The sequence below is a fragment of the Momordica charantia genome (assembly GCF_013281855.1).
Source record: "Momordica charantia cultivar OHB3-1 chromosome 4 unlocalized genomic scaffold, Mcharantia_2.0 BLBB01000004.1, whole genome shotgun sequence".
Lineage (NCBI taxonomy): Eukaryota > Viridiplantae > Streptophyta > Magnoliopsida > Cucurbitales > Cucurbitaceae > Momordica > Momordica charantia.
This window is the reverse complement of record NW_028275162.1, coordinates 13780348-13800023: the sequence shown is the minus strand read 5'-3', so window position 1 is coordinate 13800023 and position 19676 is coordinate 13780348. Positions and strand designations below refer to the sequence as shown.

Below are 19676 nucleotides of genomic sequence, written 5' to 3'. Positions count from 1 at the left end.
ATGACATAAGATTCACCATTGCTATTTTTGTGTTTAAGCATGGATTACATTCATATGAGCATTGATGTTGCTGTTGTTGTCTTGTATAAAATGTGCATTGTTATTGCTGTTTGTGTTCAGGTATTGGTGGAGAAGATATATACAGGGAGGATATATACAAGTTTTGTGGAATTTTTCGGGCAAAATTGCAACACGTTCGCCCGAGAAGTATTTCAGACGTAAGACCTGATTTCTGTCAAATTTCTTGGGCGAACTTACCACGCATTCGCTGTGAGAAATTTGAAAGTTTCGGGCGAGATCGATTAAATGTCACCCGCGAAATTTTGTTTTGTGTATATTTTTTTCATTCATAACTTGAGAAATTACCCATAACTTATATATCCCATATACTCATTTGGGGTAGTCTGATTTGGAAGCTTGTTAATGTTTAGTAATGCACTCAAATGTATCACGAACCAAAAACTTTACAAATATACTCAAATTGGAAGATTATTGATGTAATTTAAATTAAACACTGCTTAATGTACTGGAACGGTTCAAAATATAGATTTGTTTGCCCACAATTCAATGGTAAGTTTCTCCTTAAAAATTGGGATCCTATCCTGAGTTAATGTTGCTAAATGGAACCCCGTTACATCATATTCAAAAAAAATTACACAAAAAATACCACAATCACCACCAGTTTGTTGAGATGCCCGGTTACCTGATGAATGCATCATGGAATACTAGGTAGGGTAGGCCTGAGTACCTTAACACTAGACCTATGCATCAACGCCGGGAGGATGACGTTCATGGGCTTCAGCTTGTTCTTCAGAGCTGTCAGTGTTGTGTTCGCCCTCAAGGAATCCCACACAATGATCTCACCCTCCTCCAGATCGATGCAAACCATGATCCAGTGGTTTCCACCGATGTTGTACCGCAAGTACACAACGTCTAGTTCGAGCTAGAGTTTCTAGTGGTCGGAGTGAGTCTCGTCAACATAGCTAAAGACCGTTTTACACTTGCCCATCCAATCATACTCTTCTGCAACTCTTGTCAAGACAGTGTTTTGGACCATTAAACGCTGGTATATACCATCTGTTCGTCGGAAGAAGTTCTACAGTTGGAATCGAAAACATGATAATATATTAACTAACACCACAAAAAAGTACCTAACTGTTCGTAGTTTAAAGTAATAGAGATCATACTGCAAGTACTATATCACCAGTCTTGAACTTCTTAAAGCACAAATTCAGACGCTACTCAAGCTTGTTGCACGTGAGCATCACCAACGAATCTAGTACCTGTATAGACTAATATTGTTAGAAACGTGTAATATGAAATGAAATTGATATTATGGTTCGATCTTGTACCTCGCTGGTCAACCACTTGTCCGATGTCAGAAGGTTATGATCACGAAACCATGTCTTATCCCTCTTACCGTAGCAAAACTTACGAGTCGAATGGTTAGTTTTGGGGTTTTTCATCCATGCATGGAACTTACAAACATGCTCGGGGGGACCTTAACTAGTGGATCATACCTAGTTACCTTCTTCCTCTTCTCATCCACCATGACTAAGAATGATCCACGAAGCTTTCACGGGAGTTTCCTCTTCTGAGACCCTCGTTAAGGGTTGGGCGGATCATTTGGGTGCGACAACACACGTACGACATCTGCGTCTACTTGTGACGTGTTGGATGTATGTGCACCAGCTTGTGATTTAACCTCTCTCGGTCCTTCCAGGTGGAGTCCGAGAAATCGTCCGCAACATGGTCCTGAAGCGTTCATGTTAAAATAATAAATATTGGATAAGAAGGTCGACGGCCAACACCAACTACATATCTCGTCTCTAGATGACTCGATGTTTTACGATTCAACGATAATATGCTCGATCGGGGTTGCCTCAACACCTTCTTGCACGTCCTCCTTGTTCACATCTTCGTTGGAGGACAAGTTGCGTGCATGTTGCTACAAAGATGACACATTCAACCTTCGTTAGCACAGATGTATAAATGAAGTTCAGATAGTGACGTAACAATACGTTCCAAGTGTTCAGGTGTACGAAGTTCAGCCAATTCTAGTTGAACGATGTCCATTCGATCAGCAGCTTCACCCTCCCTACACATCTCTATGTGGACTATGGCTGCCCCCTCCATCTCCTAGCCCGGTACCATCGGTGGCAGCATCATCACCCCGTTCTCTAGGGGTGCCCCCTCCCTCTCTCGGCTCGATACCAGCAGTGGCCCCGTCATCCTTGGCCCCATCATCACCATCAGTGTGTCCGTCGTCCTGTCCACTAGGACTGCCGCCTCCATCTCCCGGCTTGATACTATCTTCACCAGTACCTTTTCTTTTCCTCACGTCACTCGAATCAACGGGTAAACCCTACAAATTGAATGACAAACTAATAAAAAAAACTTATAAACGACAAATTTGTAAATGAACGACATATTTGTAAATGACAAATCTCTATACTTTAGCAATTCGTCACAAAAATTTCTTGATCGATTTCAGTTCGGCCTCAATGTCTCCCATGCGTTCATCCATTCGCTTGTCCATACTCTTCAAGCACTTTTCAACCCTCTTCAGGCGCCCAGTGGATATGCATACCTTATTCTTACCCTTAGTTTCCTCATTCTCCAACTCGGCATCCTTCTCAACCATTTCAACATCCGCACCTCGACTCTCATCGTCATACTGTGATCCCTCACGTACAGCCGATGGTCCAGCATTATCGCCTCTTTCTTCCATGACGTCATCATCATCTGATACGGGTGGGTCGAATGATCGATTCAAGAAGCTCGTCTCCACATCAGTTTCATCTAGGGTTCGCGTTCTTCCCTACACCAAGGATGAGGTAGCGTCGGTGTAAATATGACAATTAAATTACAAAATAATTTAAATTCAAATCAAACTTACTTTTGTAGAGCAAAAAATATCCCGATCCAGAACATGCCATGCAGTCGAATGGTCGTACCTCCACTTGAAAATATGTGGCACTGTATCATAAAGAACTTTATTTGCAACCCGCATAGATAGGGAAGATATGGTATCGTACGCCCACACCTATACGAATAAGCGATTCACGTTATAAAAAATAATTGAAAACAACACTCGAGAATAAAAAGAAGTGTTTATGTTCGTACCTGGAACACCCATGGGAAACCATACAGACTATATGATTTCCTCAACTTTCCATCCTTTGACATCTTCAATGGGCCACGCTGAAGACTATTTATCGTCTTCTCGAACGACAACGATGCCCAATTGTAGTTGCAACAGACCTCCCAATCGTCAACTATCCCCAGCAAAGTATGGTCAAACTTCACCATTCTCTCTCTCCCCAGCAAACCTATTCCAACCATGTACACAATCAATACCTTAACCACGTCATAATCATCCTCAAACCGTGCGGCTGTGTACATCTTCTCGAAGTCACTCAACACAAGATCGGTCTTATCATTGAAGTACAAGGTCATAAGTCTATGAGGTAATGTGTTTTCCCTAACTGGGGTCCTGACATATTTTAAGCCACTAATGAGGTGAAACTTCGTCCGTTCAAATGACATCCTCCTCCGGAAAAGGTTGAAACTAATGGTGTTTGGTGTACTCTCCTCAACCTCCCTAAGCAATATATTATGTATTAGAGACCCATTAAATACAAGGTCAACATCAAGAAGATGACAAAAAGTAGTTTTCCTGAACATGACAAGTTGTTTGGGGTGAGTTTTTCCTTATATTAGTATCTGTCTTCGTTATGTGCGGTAGACAGGTCACGTTGGCAGAGGCATAGGTTGAAGGATCGATTTTGGGTATCATTTCCATTTTTCAAAACCTGGACAGGAGTAGTGAATACGAAATTAAATACATTAACCATGCAAACAGAAACAAGAAATAACAAAAAATCATGTCTGAAGTATAGCTTTGGAAAATTTCTTGGAGTCGATCTCGTGCGAGATTGGGCCACAAGAAATTTAATCGAACTGTCTTCATTCTTTCTCGTGGCACCTCGAGCGTAAAATCGCTTTCACATTTCTCGGGATCATCTCGTGAGAGATCATCTTGAGAAGTTTAAAGCCACTTGACGCTCTAGGTAGAACGAGAAAGAATGCCACTAACGTGAATCTGTTAAATTTCTTGATTAACCTCGCCCAAAAGACCACCGAGAAATTTAACCGATTCAGTTTTAGTGGCATTCTTTCTCGCGGCACCTCGAGCGTAAAATCGCTTTCACATTTCTCGGGATCATCTCATGCGAGATCATCTTGAGAAGTTTAAAGCCACTTGACGCTCGAGGTAGCACGAGAAAGAATGTCACTAATGTGAATCTGTTAAATTTCTTAATTATGCTTGTTTGGCAGGATTTAAATTATGTATTTGTTTCATCAAATAATTTATATGCCACCATATTTTTTTTAAATATAATTTAATAAAATTTGAAATCATATAAAAATTTTGTTTTTATTAATTTAATATTATATTTTTATGTCAATTTAGTTTAGGTTGGATGACTAATGAAAGAGTAAAATAAATGAGATTGTCAAATAAATTAAGATATTATACCATTGACCAAAGTCTATTTTATATCTAAATGTAGCATATAAATAAAATTGTAATTGTATTTAATACATTAGTGTCTACATTTAATTTTAAAATAAAAAATAAAATAAATGTGAAATAAAGAAAATTGATGAAGAAAATATATACAACAAAAATGACGATGGACAAAATTTCAAAACAAGATATCCTCAACACGAAAATCTTGAAAACTCATATTGCAGGAGGACATCTAAAATTGCTAAGATGCCTCTTATAACATCCTAGAATGCCCGAACATATAAAAATATTTGAATATCCAAGATTTCTATCAAACAAACACACACCGGAATATAAAAATATTTGGATATCAAAGATTCCTATCAAACAAACACACCGGAATTTAGATGCTCATCCCATGGTAATTTCATATTCTCAAGAAACAAATAGAGCCCCTAATTACAATCCATTGAATGAGTGAAATATATTTATTAACGAATTCTTCAAATTGAAGTCTAATGAAAGGTAAATTTTACAATACCTAGACAAACCTAAAATTAAATTTGAAGAAATTAAAAGTTTACTGTGAAATTTGAATGGTAATGAAAACTCTCCCTATAGTTAATAACAGTGGGAACATTTATCTTTTGTAGATAATTATAGAAAATAAATTTCATCATAAGACTCATTTCGTTACAAATAAAACAAAAATGTCTATGACTTCATGTCCATGCACATAATATACAAAACCACAATATAGAACCACTAAAAACCTAATAATTAATACAATTCACAGACACCCAACTGAAGTATGTATGTACACGATTCCAATACGTTATTAAAATTCCGAAGTACCTGATTTTTAAATGGCATTATTTATTATTATTCTTCAGATGCCCACCGAGCAAGGACATGAGACCACCTCCATGCACCCTCCCCTCAGGAATTGAATATTCAAGGCTTTTTATGCCGCCATTGCCATACCCACCATTATTCCCATCTTCATCTTCCTCTACCATCTCTCTACTCACAAAACTAGAATATGACGACGACGACTTCATTGAAGATGGAACCAATACCTGTGGTGGTATAAGCCGATGTCGCTTAGGGGCTGAATCGGTTGAGTCGCATATGAAACTGATTCCAGAAGAAGAATTATGGTTGTCCAGGCTGCTACTTCCACCTGTACAAGCAGAGGCAGACACAAGGCCATGGAACAGTCCCGGTCCGATCAAGCTTCCCTTGTTCGTTTCTCGATCCTGGATCATGCTACTATGAGCAGCACATAAGCCACTCTTACCCCTAGCAAATTTTTCGCACTTGCCCTCTCCTCCCCAGCTGCATCTTTTTCCACCCCCATGGGCCTTGCAGAAGTCTGTGCTCCCTTGAGCACTTTTCCCGCAGTTGTCAAATTTGCACCGTTTCCCTCCACCGTGCCTCACACAGCAATCAGTACGCCCACGGGCACTTTTTGTGCATCCTGGCACTGTGCACCTCTTTCCACCACCATGAGCGACGCAAAAGTTTGTGCCCCCATGTACACTTTTTGGGCAAATCCCACCACCATCAAACAGGCAGCGCTTTCCTCCACCATGCCCCTTGCAAAGGGGAGTACTCCCTTCAGCACCTTTGGTGCAACCGGCAAATATACATCGCTTCCCTCCCCCATGGGCCTTACAATACATAGTACTTCCTTGTGCGCCCTTTGTGCATCTTTCATGCTGGCAACGGCGTCCACCGCCATGAGAGATGCACAGACCAGCTTGTCCTTCAGCACTACGGGTGCAGCCTTCCATCTTACATCTTTTCCCCCCACCATGTCTGATACAAAGGCCCGACTTGCCGCGCGCAGCCTTGACACACCCTCCTGGATATCCGCAACGCCTACCACCACCATGGGCTATGCAAAAATCTGTCTTCCCCTCGGCACTTTTAGTGCACCCCAAATATTGGCATCTCCTACCTCCACCATGAGCTTTACAGTAAGCAGTACGACTCTCAGCACCCTTATTGCAACCAGGTTTCTGGCATCTATGTCCACCTCCATGACCAATACAAAGACCAGATGCCCCTCGCGCGCCCTTTCCGCAGCCCATGTATTTGCACCTTTTAGGATTGCTTGGCTGATGATCTGAATACAGACATTTGGTTGCCTGGTCAATTATAGTTTCTAAGGAATATTCCACGGCAGGTGATACTTCTTGGCTCAGCTTGTTTCCAGTAGCAGTTTCATGAAGCTCCTGCTGAACCAGAACCTTTGAAGTATCCATTCTTGGTGCAAAAAGTAGTGATGGCATATACCCACCTGATTTTTTTGCTGAGGTAGAACCCTCATCGACTAGTGGGATAGACATTTGATTAGCCTCAGCAGCCCATTGGTTCATCAGATAAGATGCACTGACGTCAGTTTCTGCTGAAACTAAACATTCAACCACGCTTGAAGCTTCATTAGTCCCTCCAGAAAGACCAAGCTGCAAAATTGAATCACTCGACGATATTTCCTCTGGTAGAGATGTAACTAATGATTTGTTCTTATATCCAACATTGTAATAATCATCACAATTAGCACTAGGAGTTGGACCCAGTCCAAGTACCAATCTGCAACCGTCATCTGGAGCATAACTGAAGTTAAAATTCAGGTCACTAAGACCAACCTCACATCTAGACGATTTTCTTCCTCCAAAACCAAAACAATTCAAGCTTAGAGTAGTATCACCCAAGTTGTCATCTTTTGTGAGATCACCACTTTGCGAATAATGTGCAGCAGTCTTGTTCAAATCCATTCTCTATGCACTGAAGTCTAAACTAACTGGATAATCTAGCCAAGGCGATTTGAAGAATACTAAAAGCAGATATACATATCAATTCCTAGTAAACAAGCAAGCAGATTCTAACAGGTTACTACTACCTCCACCGCTTACAAAGCCTGACGTGTCTGATCTATCCATTGCTGTATGTACTAACAACCCCCGATCTTCCAAGAAATGCAGCAATATTTTTTAATCAATTCCTAATATATCTGATGACGTTTCTTGGATAGAACCCGTTGATAACAATGAGTAATATTGATATGCAGAGATCTTTGGAGCTCCTTATGCTCCTTGGTGAGAACTCATTCAGCTTCATGAACCCTGAAAGTAGTACATCTTATAAGACAGTTCCCGACCAATTTCATTGAAAAGAAGCTTCTCCATCAATTCACATGCATTGTTGGACACAACAGTAGCAGAATAGTAGATACTGTCAGAGGAGCAAAGAGGAATTAAGTAGATTTCAAGAAGAACGCTTTAAAAGAAGCCTCCAATCTCATGACAACTAAGAATACAATTCAGAACAATATGGAAAAATGTCAAGGATTATACATCCCAACTTTCTAAAAATAAAATGACTTACTTTGCCATTGAAATATGATGTGAAGTTATAAACATATACAATAACTACTAATCCAAAATGGCATTGGCAGGATGTACACGATGAAGTAAACCACCAAGTTGTGATGCTTGTTTATCTTCACCAATCAAAAGAAAAAAAACATTTGAAGAATTGAAGAAAATAAATCCTGCTATTTGAAATTACTACTATCAGCAATTCAATTCACAGGGAATTTTTATCAGAGATATAACAGAAATATCCAGATGGGTTTTTAATATATCAAAAGCTCCCCAAGTTCCTTCACTGCATCGCATTCAATACCTGTTGGACTTTCAGGTACCTTAGCAAACTAGTAAGAGTTTCGAGCATCTGAAGGTTGACACGGACAGAACAACTTTAACTTTCGAATTATTTTTAATGTTTCACTTTGCACTTGAGTTTTTGTGGAATTTTATTTTATGATATTGCTCTCTTTTTTATTACTCATGGTTGGAGAGCTTACATTACTACTGAGAATAGAGGAATCAACGGAAGATTTTATTGGCTAATGGTAATGGGGGATGAAAAGATGAAAAGATGATGGATTCATGGATATATTGATTCCGCTGTCTTGGATGATTATAGTGATTAAATAATCAATCAGACATTGAGAAGCTGTGTAGTTTCTTCACCACCGACTGAATTTGTGTATATGGGAACAAAATAGCAGTATCAGTATCCCCAATATATCTTAGTTTTAGTATCCCCTCGGGGGATGGCGCACTGTTACTGGCATTACCAAGGTCCCTGATCTAATTTATTGATGGAACTTAAATGTAGATTAGGTCTTCTTGTAAAGTAGTACAGTTAGTGAATTGGGTTCATTATTTTGTATATTTTTAGTTTTCAGTTCTCATCTTGTATGTTTGGCTGCAGTTTGAATGCTGTCTGAGCCTGCAGTGGCAGCATCTATTTCTATATACAAAAACAAAAATATCTTAAGACACAAAAATTAAAAATAGATTGCAATTCTACCACAATTTTAGTGAGTAATTAGGATAAACAATCTAATAAAGTTTAAACAAATCAACATAAATAAAAATACTAAAATAAATAATTAACAACAAACTAAAGAAAACTCAAGAACATTGAAATGTTCAAACGACAAAAATATTTTGCCCAATATTCAAAGGCGCTTCTTCCAAAAGGTTGTAGTGAATGTCTTAAAGAAAGAAAAAACTCCTTGAAATTAGGTGTCATTTGCATATAAAACTATAAGTGAATATCCAACTAAAATAGACTCATCTTAGTTCCAAATTAGTTGACTACGACATTAAATACCATATTATCTTTTTGGGTAGTTTGAAAGAAAGAATCAATGCTTGATAGGAAACTGGATTGTTTTCGTTTCCAATCTTCCTTGGCCATTGGGTGGAGAATATTTAATCCCTCTCCCTTCCCACTTATTTTTAGTTTTAGTATGCTTCCCCTCATAATATTTTTTTTTAAATAAAAAAGTTTGTATAAATTTTATTCCAAATTAAAAACTGAAAATCTAGTGTTTGCCTCAAAAATAAAAGCACGCAAGCTAAAACAGCACTATCACTCTTTTTTTTTTTTTTAATAAGAAACAGAATATATTAGAGACCAAAAAAGTAGCTACAGCCTAATGGCGGGGGCCAAGGTGGCCCTCCCCTAAACAGAATATATTAAAACAGCACTATCACTCTAATTTTCCAATTTAAGTTAAATGTTGACAATTATTTGATTTGATATGCTTAAAAATGGAATTGTAGGAACTTTAAATAGCCGGTCAATGCACAACTCCAAACACTTCTGTCGGAAACATAAATTATACTCTTCGATTTCTTATTGCACAAATAATCATATACACAAACAGATATATGCATTGTAAACACATTTGGACACACGGTAGGTATGGTCAAAGGCTCTCCCTAAGTCATGTGGATGCAAGAGAAAGTAAAAGAAAACTAGTGAATTAATCGACGAGAAACCAGAGAAGAGGGTAAAGTAATTGGGAATAGAACACTACAACAAGCAAGTTGAAGAATTCTCATTTTTTGAGCAGATAAAAAACATGTAGATAATGAGGTTTTTTTAGTACAAGAAGTGGGGGCTGGAGGATTCGAACTCATAACCTCTTGGTCAGAGAAGTGTGCCAATTACCACTGAGCTAAACTCGTTGGTAACATGTAGATAATGAGTTAAAAGATTGAGATGACTATTGAACTTTAATTAAAAAGTAATCATTAAGAAACATTTAATTGGCATTAATCGGGTGATAAACATATCATTCATTTTCAAATACTCATAAAACTCAACATTTGGATAAAACTACAATGTTCCTAACGTTCTGATTACTATCAAAAGACAATTACAAAAAGGCACATATATACATATTTTCATTTTAATTGCAAACACTTAACTTATTGATTTATCTTTTCTTTTAACATTTAAGTCATTGGTATGCCCATATAGCACAATATCCCACTGTTTAACTGTACCAACTAGAAAATGAAAACTAACATGACTGGAGTCCTTTCTCAATCTCAAAAGCTCCCATAGCTCTTTGACTAAAACCTACACTTTCTTTTATCCTTCCTTGGTGATAAAATCTTGACTCGTACCCCTAAGAAAAATAATAGTAGTAAACCTTGAATTGTGTTTCCACTTAGGAAGAATTCATACTTCCGATTTGATGCGGAAAACCTCGTCTCATGATCTAGGCCCAAGTTGCTGTGTTCTTTGTAGAAGGGTTGTTGAGGATATGAATCATCTTCTGTGGTTATACCTCTATTTCACAAGAGTTTGGAGTCATTTTTGACAGGAGTTCAGTCTATCTGTCGTGTACAGATCCAGCATCCTAGAGGCACTAGAAGAGGTAGTTATTGACCCTCCTTTGCAGGGAGGGGTCAGGTTCTTTAGTAGGCTGATTCCTTGGTTATTTTCTGGTTTATCTGGCTAGACGGGATAGAAGAGCGTTCCTCGGAAAAGGTAGTTCTTGGGAGGTTATGTGGAATGTGACATTTTCCGTTACTTCACTGTGGGCACTCAGTTCTAACTTATTTTTGCAACTATCCTTTGTTCTTTGATTACCAAAATTTGGGGGCTGTTCAATTGTTTTTGGGGGTGTCCCTCTCCGTTTCAGTTTGACCCCCTTTGTTTTTTTGTCTCTCATTATTTTTGTTAAGTGATAAGCTGACAATAAAAAAGAACACGACACTAAAATTAGTATTAAAGTCGAATAAGGATTGTTCTGAGGTAAACCATTTCTTTTCTTTTTCTTTTTCCTTTTTGATAACTTGGAGTCGGAGTTTTGCTCCCCCTATACCCAGGCGCACTCGCACCAGCCCCAAGGCCCGAACCCGAGAGACATCAAGAATTTTTGGTATTAAGCTCACCAGAAGGTTCGAACCTGAAACCTCTAAATCAATATGGCCCAAAGACCCCAAGCTCTTGCCAATTGGACTGCCCTTTGGTGGCGAGGTAAACCATTTCTAGTTCCTAAATTTCTTTGTAATATTCCAGCTATCTCTGATTAGTATCATATCATATCATATCGCCTCTGAATGATCTATGCATAGAGCAGTAAGTAGGGTAAAACTGTTCTGATAAAAAGGAATCGGTTAGGGGTATGTTTTCTTAAAAAAAGAAAAAAAAGAAGGCCGAACTTCACGCAAATCGTACACCAAGCCAATAAAAATATTAAGTCAACCCGCTTCAATCGGAGTAGGCGATACGAATCACTAGTTGCACTTCCACAGAAAATCTGGAAAACCAAATCTTGGGCGAAGAAGGGGCTTTGAATTTTGCCAGCGAAACAACTTAATCATGCAAATCGAAAAATCAATTAAGCATTTCGCAGATCTTAAACTATATACCTCAGCTTAATAATTATTAAAAAATAAAACAATACAGAGATTCAAAATCAATATGCGTGCGTTTATTCAAAACAATATCGAGAAACGACGCGACCAGATAACAAAGATTAAGATTTGCCGCAAATAATACACTGCACACCTGGATTATCAGTGACACCATTAGAATTGAGTAAAATAAGAACAAAGCTAAACTCTGAAATCTAATCCAGAAGAACTTACCTTAAAATATAACAAAATCTACGAGAAATGAAAGAAGTAGGAAATCGGAGAAAGGGAAATAAACATAATAGATGAGATGAGATGTACCGTGGTGCAATATCTAGGTGAGAATCCGGCGGAGTGGAGAAGCAATCGGAGGCATGTTGAAATCTTGTTCCGAGTTCCGAGTCTGGAAATCGGCGAGAGGAGAGAGAGGAAAACAGAAATGCAGAAGAACTCCAAGTCCAAGTGGAAGAGAGAAATTGTGGTGGTGGTGAATGATGATGTGGTTCAATAAAATAAAAGAAAATTGAAATTGAAATTGATGTGGGCGGCTCAAATGGAATCTACAAAACCATTTTGATACATGGGGTAGCGGCACCCCACTTTAACGTCCCTTCAATTCCATAAATAGCCTTTTGCTTAACACAAAACGACAACACAGTTCATCAAGTGATTTTTAAGAATTTCATATAATATTTCTTCTGAATTTTGTCTCCTTTCAAGTTCAATGTTTGAAGGGGTGGTTTGGTAAATGGCAACATTCCTCTTTCTAGTTTTTTATTTTCGACAAGTATTTCTAAAATTATATTATATATACACTTGTTGGAGCGGACAAATTAAATATTTGCTTTTTCTTTTTTTAAATTTTATCTACTGAAATTGTCTTCTCTATTTTCTTTATTTTTAAAATTTTGTTTCATTTATTTTCTCTCTTAATTTTATCTTTAATTTTCCTGTAAAATAAAATATTAAAAAACCTAACTAAAATAATTGATGAAAATGAAATTAAAATCTCTCTCTTCCTCTATTCCCTTCTCTCCATATTTTCTCTCACACCGTCACTTTTCTCTCTCTCACCACAATGTATTTCCTTTTCTCCCCCTACTGGTTTTCTCCCTTGCGACAACGCATTTCCTTCTCTCTTTTTTTTTTTTTTTTGCAAAGTTATATATATGACGTACTTTCACACACTTGATTGGCCAATGGTATCAATATGACCTTTAAGCTCTCTAAACCCTAGAGACCATGCCAACAATATTTTAGAAATAGGACAAAGTCAACAACAATGGAAGAGTTTAAACACAAGATCTTTAAGTTGATGGGTTGGCTAAACCCTAGAGGATTTGCGATTGACTTTGAGGCTAGGGTTAGAAAACGTGATTGTACACGCTTTGGGTGCCATTTCGCTGCTGGATGAAGATGCAATTTGGCAGGGTGAAGCGGTGATCTGGGTTCATGACATAAAGCTTTATGTTAATCGTGAGTCGAATGGAACTTCTCATCACCTTGCTGAGAGAGAATTCTATTTTAGGGGTGTTTATGTGGATGTCAAATTTCCCATTTTGGATGCATCAGTGTGTTGAATCTGACCATCAATCTTGTGTAGCCTTGATGACTTTTTAATTGTTTATTTAATGAAGTTTCTTAAAAAAAAAAGACATATTTTATTATATAATTAAGATTGTCTTTTAACCCCTCATAAAAAGTTGTAATTCTTTATTTATTATTAAAAAAATTATTCATAAATCCCAACACTAATATCTTAAAACAACGGTACGTGTGAATGCAAAACAAAATAAAATAAAAACCGACTTTCAAAATTTACCAGTTAAATTAAAATTTTGAGTTTAAAATATAAAATCTTGAGTATAAAATATGTAATCGAAAAATGGTCTAAAAATGAAAAAATATATATATAATTAAAAATAAAAAAGATTAAGGTTATTTAAATTACATTACAACTGTCTAATCCATTAATATATGATTGTCATTTACATAAATAACACTTTAAACCTTACAAAATTGTTAAATTACATATTCTAAATTTTAAAATCAAGAATATTTTAAAAATGATATTGGTGGGGAAAATAATTAGGGGTGTAACTAATTTGTTGGTTCGGGTCGGTTTTCATACAAAACCAATCCAACCCGAAAGTAGTCGGTTTGTACTCAGGTTCGAGTCCGTTTCTTTTCGATTTTTTTTATCTCCTCCCTTGAAAATCTAAACCCTAGAATCTATCGACAAATGTTGAAATAAACATGAACATTTGAAGAGGGGAAAAATACTTTATTTATTTAAAAATCTAAAGCAGATCTTGCAAACCAAAAAAAAAATACCCTTCCTCAATCTTCTTTCTTGAAAACCCAACAGATCTTACAAACTCAAATTGCAAATTTGAAAAACAAATATCTTTTCTGTTTTCTATCTTCTTCTTTGAAAATCTAACAAATCCTACAACCCCAAATATGCAAATTTGAAAAAAAAAAAATCTGTTTTATCCTATTCTCTATTTTCTTTTTTGAAAACCCAATCTTGCAAACCCAAATATACAAATTAAAAAAAAAAATCTACTTCTTTGAAAATCCAACAAATGTTGTAAAACCCAAATATGCAATTTTGGAAAAAAAAAAAAAAAAGAAAAAAAATCTTCCTTAAACAAACCTACCATATCACAGGCAGATTTTGCAAACCCAGATCTAAAAAAATGAGAAGCTAAGAAAATCTACATAAGTTAAAAAAAAAATAAAAGAGAGGTAGAAAAAAAGGGGTCGTTGTTGCCGCCTGTTCCAATCGCTGCCGCTGTTGGCCTAGGTCGCCGCTGCCTATTCCAGTCACCTCTATCATGGCCATGGGTCGAGACTGAAATGGAGCTATTGGAAGAGAGGGAGGGGGAGAGAAGGACGAAAGATGAGGGATGGAGGTGGCGTAGGAAATTGAAAAGTGATTTAGGTTAAAACAAAATTTCGGTTTTATTAGATTAAACCGAACCGAACTAACAGTGAAAATCACCCGAACCAACCCAACCCGACTTTACTCGATTCAGTTCGATTTCTCGGTCGGTTCGGTTCTTTACACCCCTAAAATTAATCTTGTCACGTGGAAGACAAAGAAAGATAGGAAGACCAAGTTTACCTTGAAGGCCACCTACCGAAAGGGTGATAACTCTCTAAAAGAGAGTTATTGTAGTAAATATTTGGGTGTTTTTGTAAGCAATTTAAAAACACAATAAACAGAAAGTTACTTTACCCCTTTTTACTTTTCATGAGAAATTGGCCAAACTAAGGAAAAAGAAAAAAGAAATAGCATTAAAATATATTTTTATTGACCAATCAGAATTGCCTCCCCCGAGTAATCATAAATAACTAATTACAAATCTATGATTTCTATTCTCGTGGCCGGACTCCGTAAAAAGAGTAGTGATAAATTAAAAAAAAAATTATTCTTTCGTTTATACTTATTTTGGTTAAAGGATAAACGTTTCTTTGTCTTTTTTTTCATTATATTCAGTCATTGAATAAGTGAAATATCAAAGTGTGTTTAATTTAGCTCTTAAATCTTATAAATAGTATTAGAAATCGAAGCTTGAGCTAAAAGTCTCATGTCTTGAATGCTTTGGCTAAAAATTGTATTAAACTCTCGTATTTTTTGCTTAATTGCACAGGTTTGGACAGAGAAGAAAAAGCATGAAGAAAACGTTGAGCCCAGAAAAAAGTAAATGAAGCATGTTCAAGGCAGAGCAGAATAGAGTCGGAGCGAAGAATAGCTGGAGCATGGATTTACAACACAGTAACTGTCCCATACACGGGATAAGTTACCATGCTCGTACAATCTCCAGCCGGGTGCCCTAAAATTGGGACCCGATTTAAAATGGGCATTTGACCTAGCCGACACACACAAATCCCAATAGAAACATATTTTTTAATGTTAGAAAAGACATGGAAGAAGGATCTTGCCATTTTTGGGGAAGAGCTGACGACAAAGGAGGATATTTGACTACTGCTTCGAGCTGTCATCTCCATTCTCGATTTTCTTCTCTTTTCTCAAAATGGGTTGTAACATTTCTTTACCCGCTGTATTTTCTTCTTCCTTGATGAGCTAAACACCATTTTGGGGGAGATTTACATGTTGTAACTGGTGAACAACTGAAACTCTAGTTGATTTCCTTTATTATTAAATAGAGCTGTGTTTATTTCTTAATCCTTACTGAACATTGTTGGCCACTCTATTTTGTATGCTAGCGTCTGTATGATCTGGGAGGGCTTACGGGTAGCTGACTTACTCTATTTGTGATTAGCTATTTTCTAGTAGGATCGTGGATACTCAGGAATGAGGTCCTCTAATCATGCTTAAAACTTGTGCTTATTACTTGGATATCTAGCAACGGGAGTTGTGGATATCCACTTTTGAGTGTCTCGGAAGGGAACCGTGTCGAGTTGAGCACTAATGAGTGATTTCGTGCTAGAGTATAGGTTGGGATTTAGTGAAAGCATGTTATGTCTCCCCCGCTTTTCGATATCTGTTTAATCCCCATTTTCACTATTCTGTGTTGTAACTTCTTCCTGTTGTCAACATTTTAAAGTGTATTCGCTGTTGAGATCGTTTATTGCTTTGTTATGATGTTGTTCTTTATTTTCAACACAATCAACTATATTTTATTATTTTTGTACTTTTGGTATCTTCAAGCACAGTTTAGAATATTTTCCTAAGTCCTTGTGGATTCGACCTCGTTTCGTACTGCAATTGTGTGTATACTTGCACGTGTATCCAGCACGGTTGTGTGGACGCAACAAGGGGCGACCTTAATACGGCTGAAGGTCTCACCTACCTTCGATCTTATGCACCCGACACCCCAACCTTCAAGACGACACGAGTAACTGTCGATCGAGAACTCCGTCAGATTTGTAATCTATAAAATGGAGGGCCTTACTTTCACATCAGGTGGCTTCTAGCTCGGTCTTAATATCTTGGTTGAACTTAAACTTGCTTAAGCATCAGAGTGTTTGCTTCTCTTGTGTTACATCCCCCATGTTTCCGGTCTCTTTGAATGGTGCGCTTGAGGGGTACTTTCCAGAGCGTCGCGGGTTGCGTCATTTCCAGCACTATCGCTTGAGGGGTACTTTCCCTGTATCTTTTTGTTATAGCCATAGTGGTTTTGTCACAGATACTGAATAGGTTGTCGGGAGGATTTCGGTTTCATCCAAAGTGTAATCTAGTTGGTCTGACACACTTGTGTTTTTGCAGATGACTTGATGATTTTCTCGCACGTGGATCTGGGTTCTTTATCCTTTATTAAGGATGTTTTAGCCTCTTTTGGAGAGTTTGTGGGTCATGTTGCGAATACTTGGAAGAGCTCATTTTTCGGGATGGGTATTCTTGATGTTGAGGCCAAGCGGTTGGTGGCTTTCTTTGGCTTTTTAGTGGGGTCACTTCTTGTGCTTTACCACGGGGTTCCACTTCTTTCCCGTCGACTTTCTCATCGCAATTGTCAGCCTTTGCTTGAGCGAATTGTCTCTCATGTTAATTGTTAGTCAGCTCAGGTGCTTTCTTTTGCTGGCTGGTTGCAGCTTATTCGATCGATTTTTCAGAGTTTTCAAGTCTATTAGGCCAATGTGTTTATCCTTCTAGCTTAGGTTGTTCATGATGTTGAGTGGATTTTGCATTCTTTCTTGTGGAGGGGCGTGAGAGCGGGTGGTCAGGGGCTAAGGTGGCTTGGTTTGAGGTGTGTATTCCCTTTGCGGGAGGGTAGTTTGGGTGTGCGTCACTTGGCCTCTTTGAATTCTCCTACTATAATGAAGTTGCTCTGGCTTCTCATTACGTTGGCTGACTCTCTTTGGTTTGCTTGGGTATATTCTTCAGGGGATTGTATTTAGACCATTCGTGTTTCGCATTGATTCTCTTATTGTTGGCTGGATATTCTTTCTATCTGGGATGCTTTTCGGCCTTTGCTTCAGTTTACTATTGTTAGCATTGTTTAGTGTGGCATGACGCCTGGCTTCTTGGGGGGTTCGATTTATCCGAGATTTGGTGACCGGATGCTGCCAGCTCGTCCTAGGCGAAGGTTGCTTATTTTCTATTTCCCGATGGTTCTTGACGCTGGCCTTGGGGGTCGGCTGATCTTCGAGAGATGGCCTTTGAGGTTTCATCTGTGCCGGTTTTCGTTGTGCCCATTTGGATTCCGGAGTCGTCGGGTCTCTTCTTGGTGTCGAGTGCGTAGGGTGTGGTTTGGCTGACCTGGCTTCTGTTCCTTGGTTTTCTTTGGTTTGGTTCGGTGGAAACATTCTGAAACATTCTTTCATTGCTTAGTTGGCGATGCGTGATCGGCTTGCTACGAGGGATCGTTTATGTCGTTGGGACTCTTCCGTTCCTGCTTCCTATGTGTTTTGTGCTAGCATGGAGTCTTGAGATCGTCTATTCTTTTAGTGCTCCTTTAGTTGGGAGGTCTGATCTTGCATGATTGTTTGGGCTGGTTCTTCTCACCGGGTTTCATATTGGTCTACTGAGCTTGCTTTGTCGTTGTGTGTGGCACTTTGCGTGGACTTCGATTGTTTCCTTTATTTGAGGGAGCGTAATGACTTCATGCGGGTGGGGTGGACTGGTCACTTTTTGTCCTCTTCCGCACATTGAAAGCCGAGGTCTATTATCGTTGTATTACCTGTTTGAGTTCTGATCCCATATTTATCTCAACTTGAGATTTATTTTCTTGATTTAATTTTCTTTCTTTTTGTCTTGATCTCGAGGTGTGAGATCCTCCATTTTTTGTTTGATATAATTACCTTTAAAAAAAATTATTGTTTGCAATGTATACAAAATTTATTATAAAATTTAAACATTATTCTAATATTATAATTTATTGTTAAACGAATACAATCACATTAGATATATTATATAATAAAATAAATTTCTAAAAAATATTGCATGTGGTAATAAAATAGTAGTTTTTGATAATATTATCCCAATTTTTTTAGATAATACCTCATTCATTACTTTTTTTTTTATAAATAGAAAACGGCTAACACACTTATTAAATTTTTTATTTATAGTAAATATTATGTCCGCTTCCCACTTCAACCTAAACAATATTAAATACTTTAATTGAAAAATAAAATAAATATGAAAACTCATGGCTTAGCCTCTTTTCACATTTTCACATTCAAATTTTTGGATTCTAAACTTTTATATTTATAATTGTTCGACGAGAAATTCAATAAGAGAAAACTCGAATTTATGAACTTGTATTTGTATTTATATATGTGAGTGATACAATCTCTAATGTATAATTCTCTAATTAATTCTCTCAAATGTAAACTTTAATTCAAGGGCTCGTGAGCTTGTTCTTGAATGGTTGATGCCTTCAGCTTTTTGCTTGTCGAAGGACTTTTGAAGTCTTCGACTTTGAGCTTGTTGAAGACTTTAACTTGTTGATAAAGTTCCTTGGCTTGTAGCTTGATGAAGAGTTTGTGAAGTCTTCGGCTTTGAGCTTATTGAAGAATCTTTGAAGTCTTCGGCTTTGCGCTCGTGAAATTCTTCGGCTTTGCAGCTTGTGAAGTGTTTCGACTTTGCAGCTTGTTGAAGTTCTTCGGCTTTGCAGCTTGTGAAGTGCTTTAGATTTGTAGCTTATTGAGGTTCTTCGGCTTTGCAGCTTGTTGAAGTTCTTCGACTTTGCAGCTTATGAAGTGCTTCGACTTTGCAGCGTGTTGAAGTTCTTCAGTTTTGCAGCTTGTGAAGTGCTTCGGTTTTGCAGCTCGTGAAGTTCTCCAGTCAATTTGATGAAGACTTTGCAGTTTGATGGAGTCTTCAAGTATTGTTGCTTGGGGAGGGAAGATCTTGTTGACTTTTTGGCCATTAATCTCGGTTAATTAATTTAATTAATTAATGTTTTGATGATAACAAACACACTTAGTATTAATTGTTTTTGGTATATAAG

General features: G+C 37.6%; 2 protein-coding genes across 5 annotated transcripts; both read right to left on the bottom strand.

Annotated features, from left to right (window-relative positions):
* Positions 1-463: 463 nt before the first annotated feature.
* Positions 464-4266, bottom strand: LOC111021802 (uncharacterized). Of its 3 annotated transcripts, none has more exons than XM_088122405.1 (7): positions 3127-4266; positions 2900-3046; positions 2456-2821; positions 2053-2365; positions 1353-1948; positions 1188-1283; positions 464-1096 (listed from the first exon to the last, which is right to left on the bottom strand). In XM_088122405.1, the coding sequence occupies exons 1-3, from the start codon at positions 3685-3687 to the stop codon at positions 2468-2470; spliced, it is 1062 nt and encodes a 353-aa protein (XP_087978531.1). In that variant the 5' UTR covers positions 3688-4266; the 3' UTR covers positions 464-1096; positions 1188-1283; positions 1353-1948; positions 2053-2365; positions 2456-2467. The 3 variants fall into 3 exon arrangements, with proteins under 3 accessions (XP_087978531.1, XP_087978532.1, XP_087978530.1); XM_088122406.1 differs by having other exon boundaries at positions 1521-1948; XM_088122404.1 differs by having other exon boundaries at positions 1188-1948.
* Positions 4267-5173: 907 nt separating this feature from the next.
* Positions 5174-12311, bottom strand: LOC111021804 (uncharacterized). 2 transcript variants are annotated; one of them, XM_022298873.2, is made up of 2 exons: positions 12076-12311; positions 5174-7756 (listed from the first exon to the last, which is right to left on the bottom strand). In XM_022298873.2, the coding sequence occupies exon 2, from the start codon at positions 7297-7299 to the stop codon at positions 5389-5391; it is 1911 nt and encodes a 636-aa protein (XP_022154565.1). In that variant the 5' UTR covers positions 7300-7756; positions 12076-12311; the 3' UTR covers positions 5174-5388. The 2 variants fall into 2 exon arrangements, with proteins under 2 accessions (XP_022154565.1, XP_022154566.1); XM_022298874.2 differs by having other exon boundaries at positions 5174-7647.
* Between the last annotated feature and the right edge of the window lie 7365 nt (positions 12312-19676).

Excerpts from the sequence above, each read along its gene's own strand:
- LOC111021802 (XM_088122404.1), bottom strand. The coding sequence starts at position 3,687 with ATGTTCAGGAAAACTACTTTTTGTCATCTTCTTGATGTTGACCTTGTA. Across the intron at positions 3,047-3,126 it reads GTTTCCCATGGGTGTTCCAG|GTGTGGGCGTACGATACCAT; the intron begins GTACGAACATAA and ends TTATTCGTATAG. Across the intron at positions 2,822-2,899 it reads ATATTTTTTGCTCTACAAAA|GGAAGAACGCGAACCCTAGA; the intron begins GTAAGTTTGATT and ends TCCTTGGTGTAG.
- LOC111021804 (XM_022298873.2), bottom strand. The coding sequence starts at position 7,299 with ATGGATTTGAACAAGACTGCTGCACATTATTCGCAAAGTGGTGATCTC.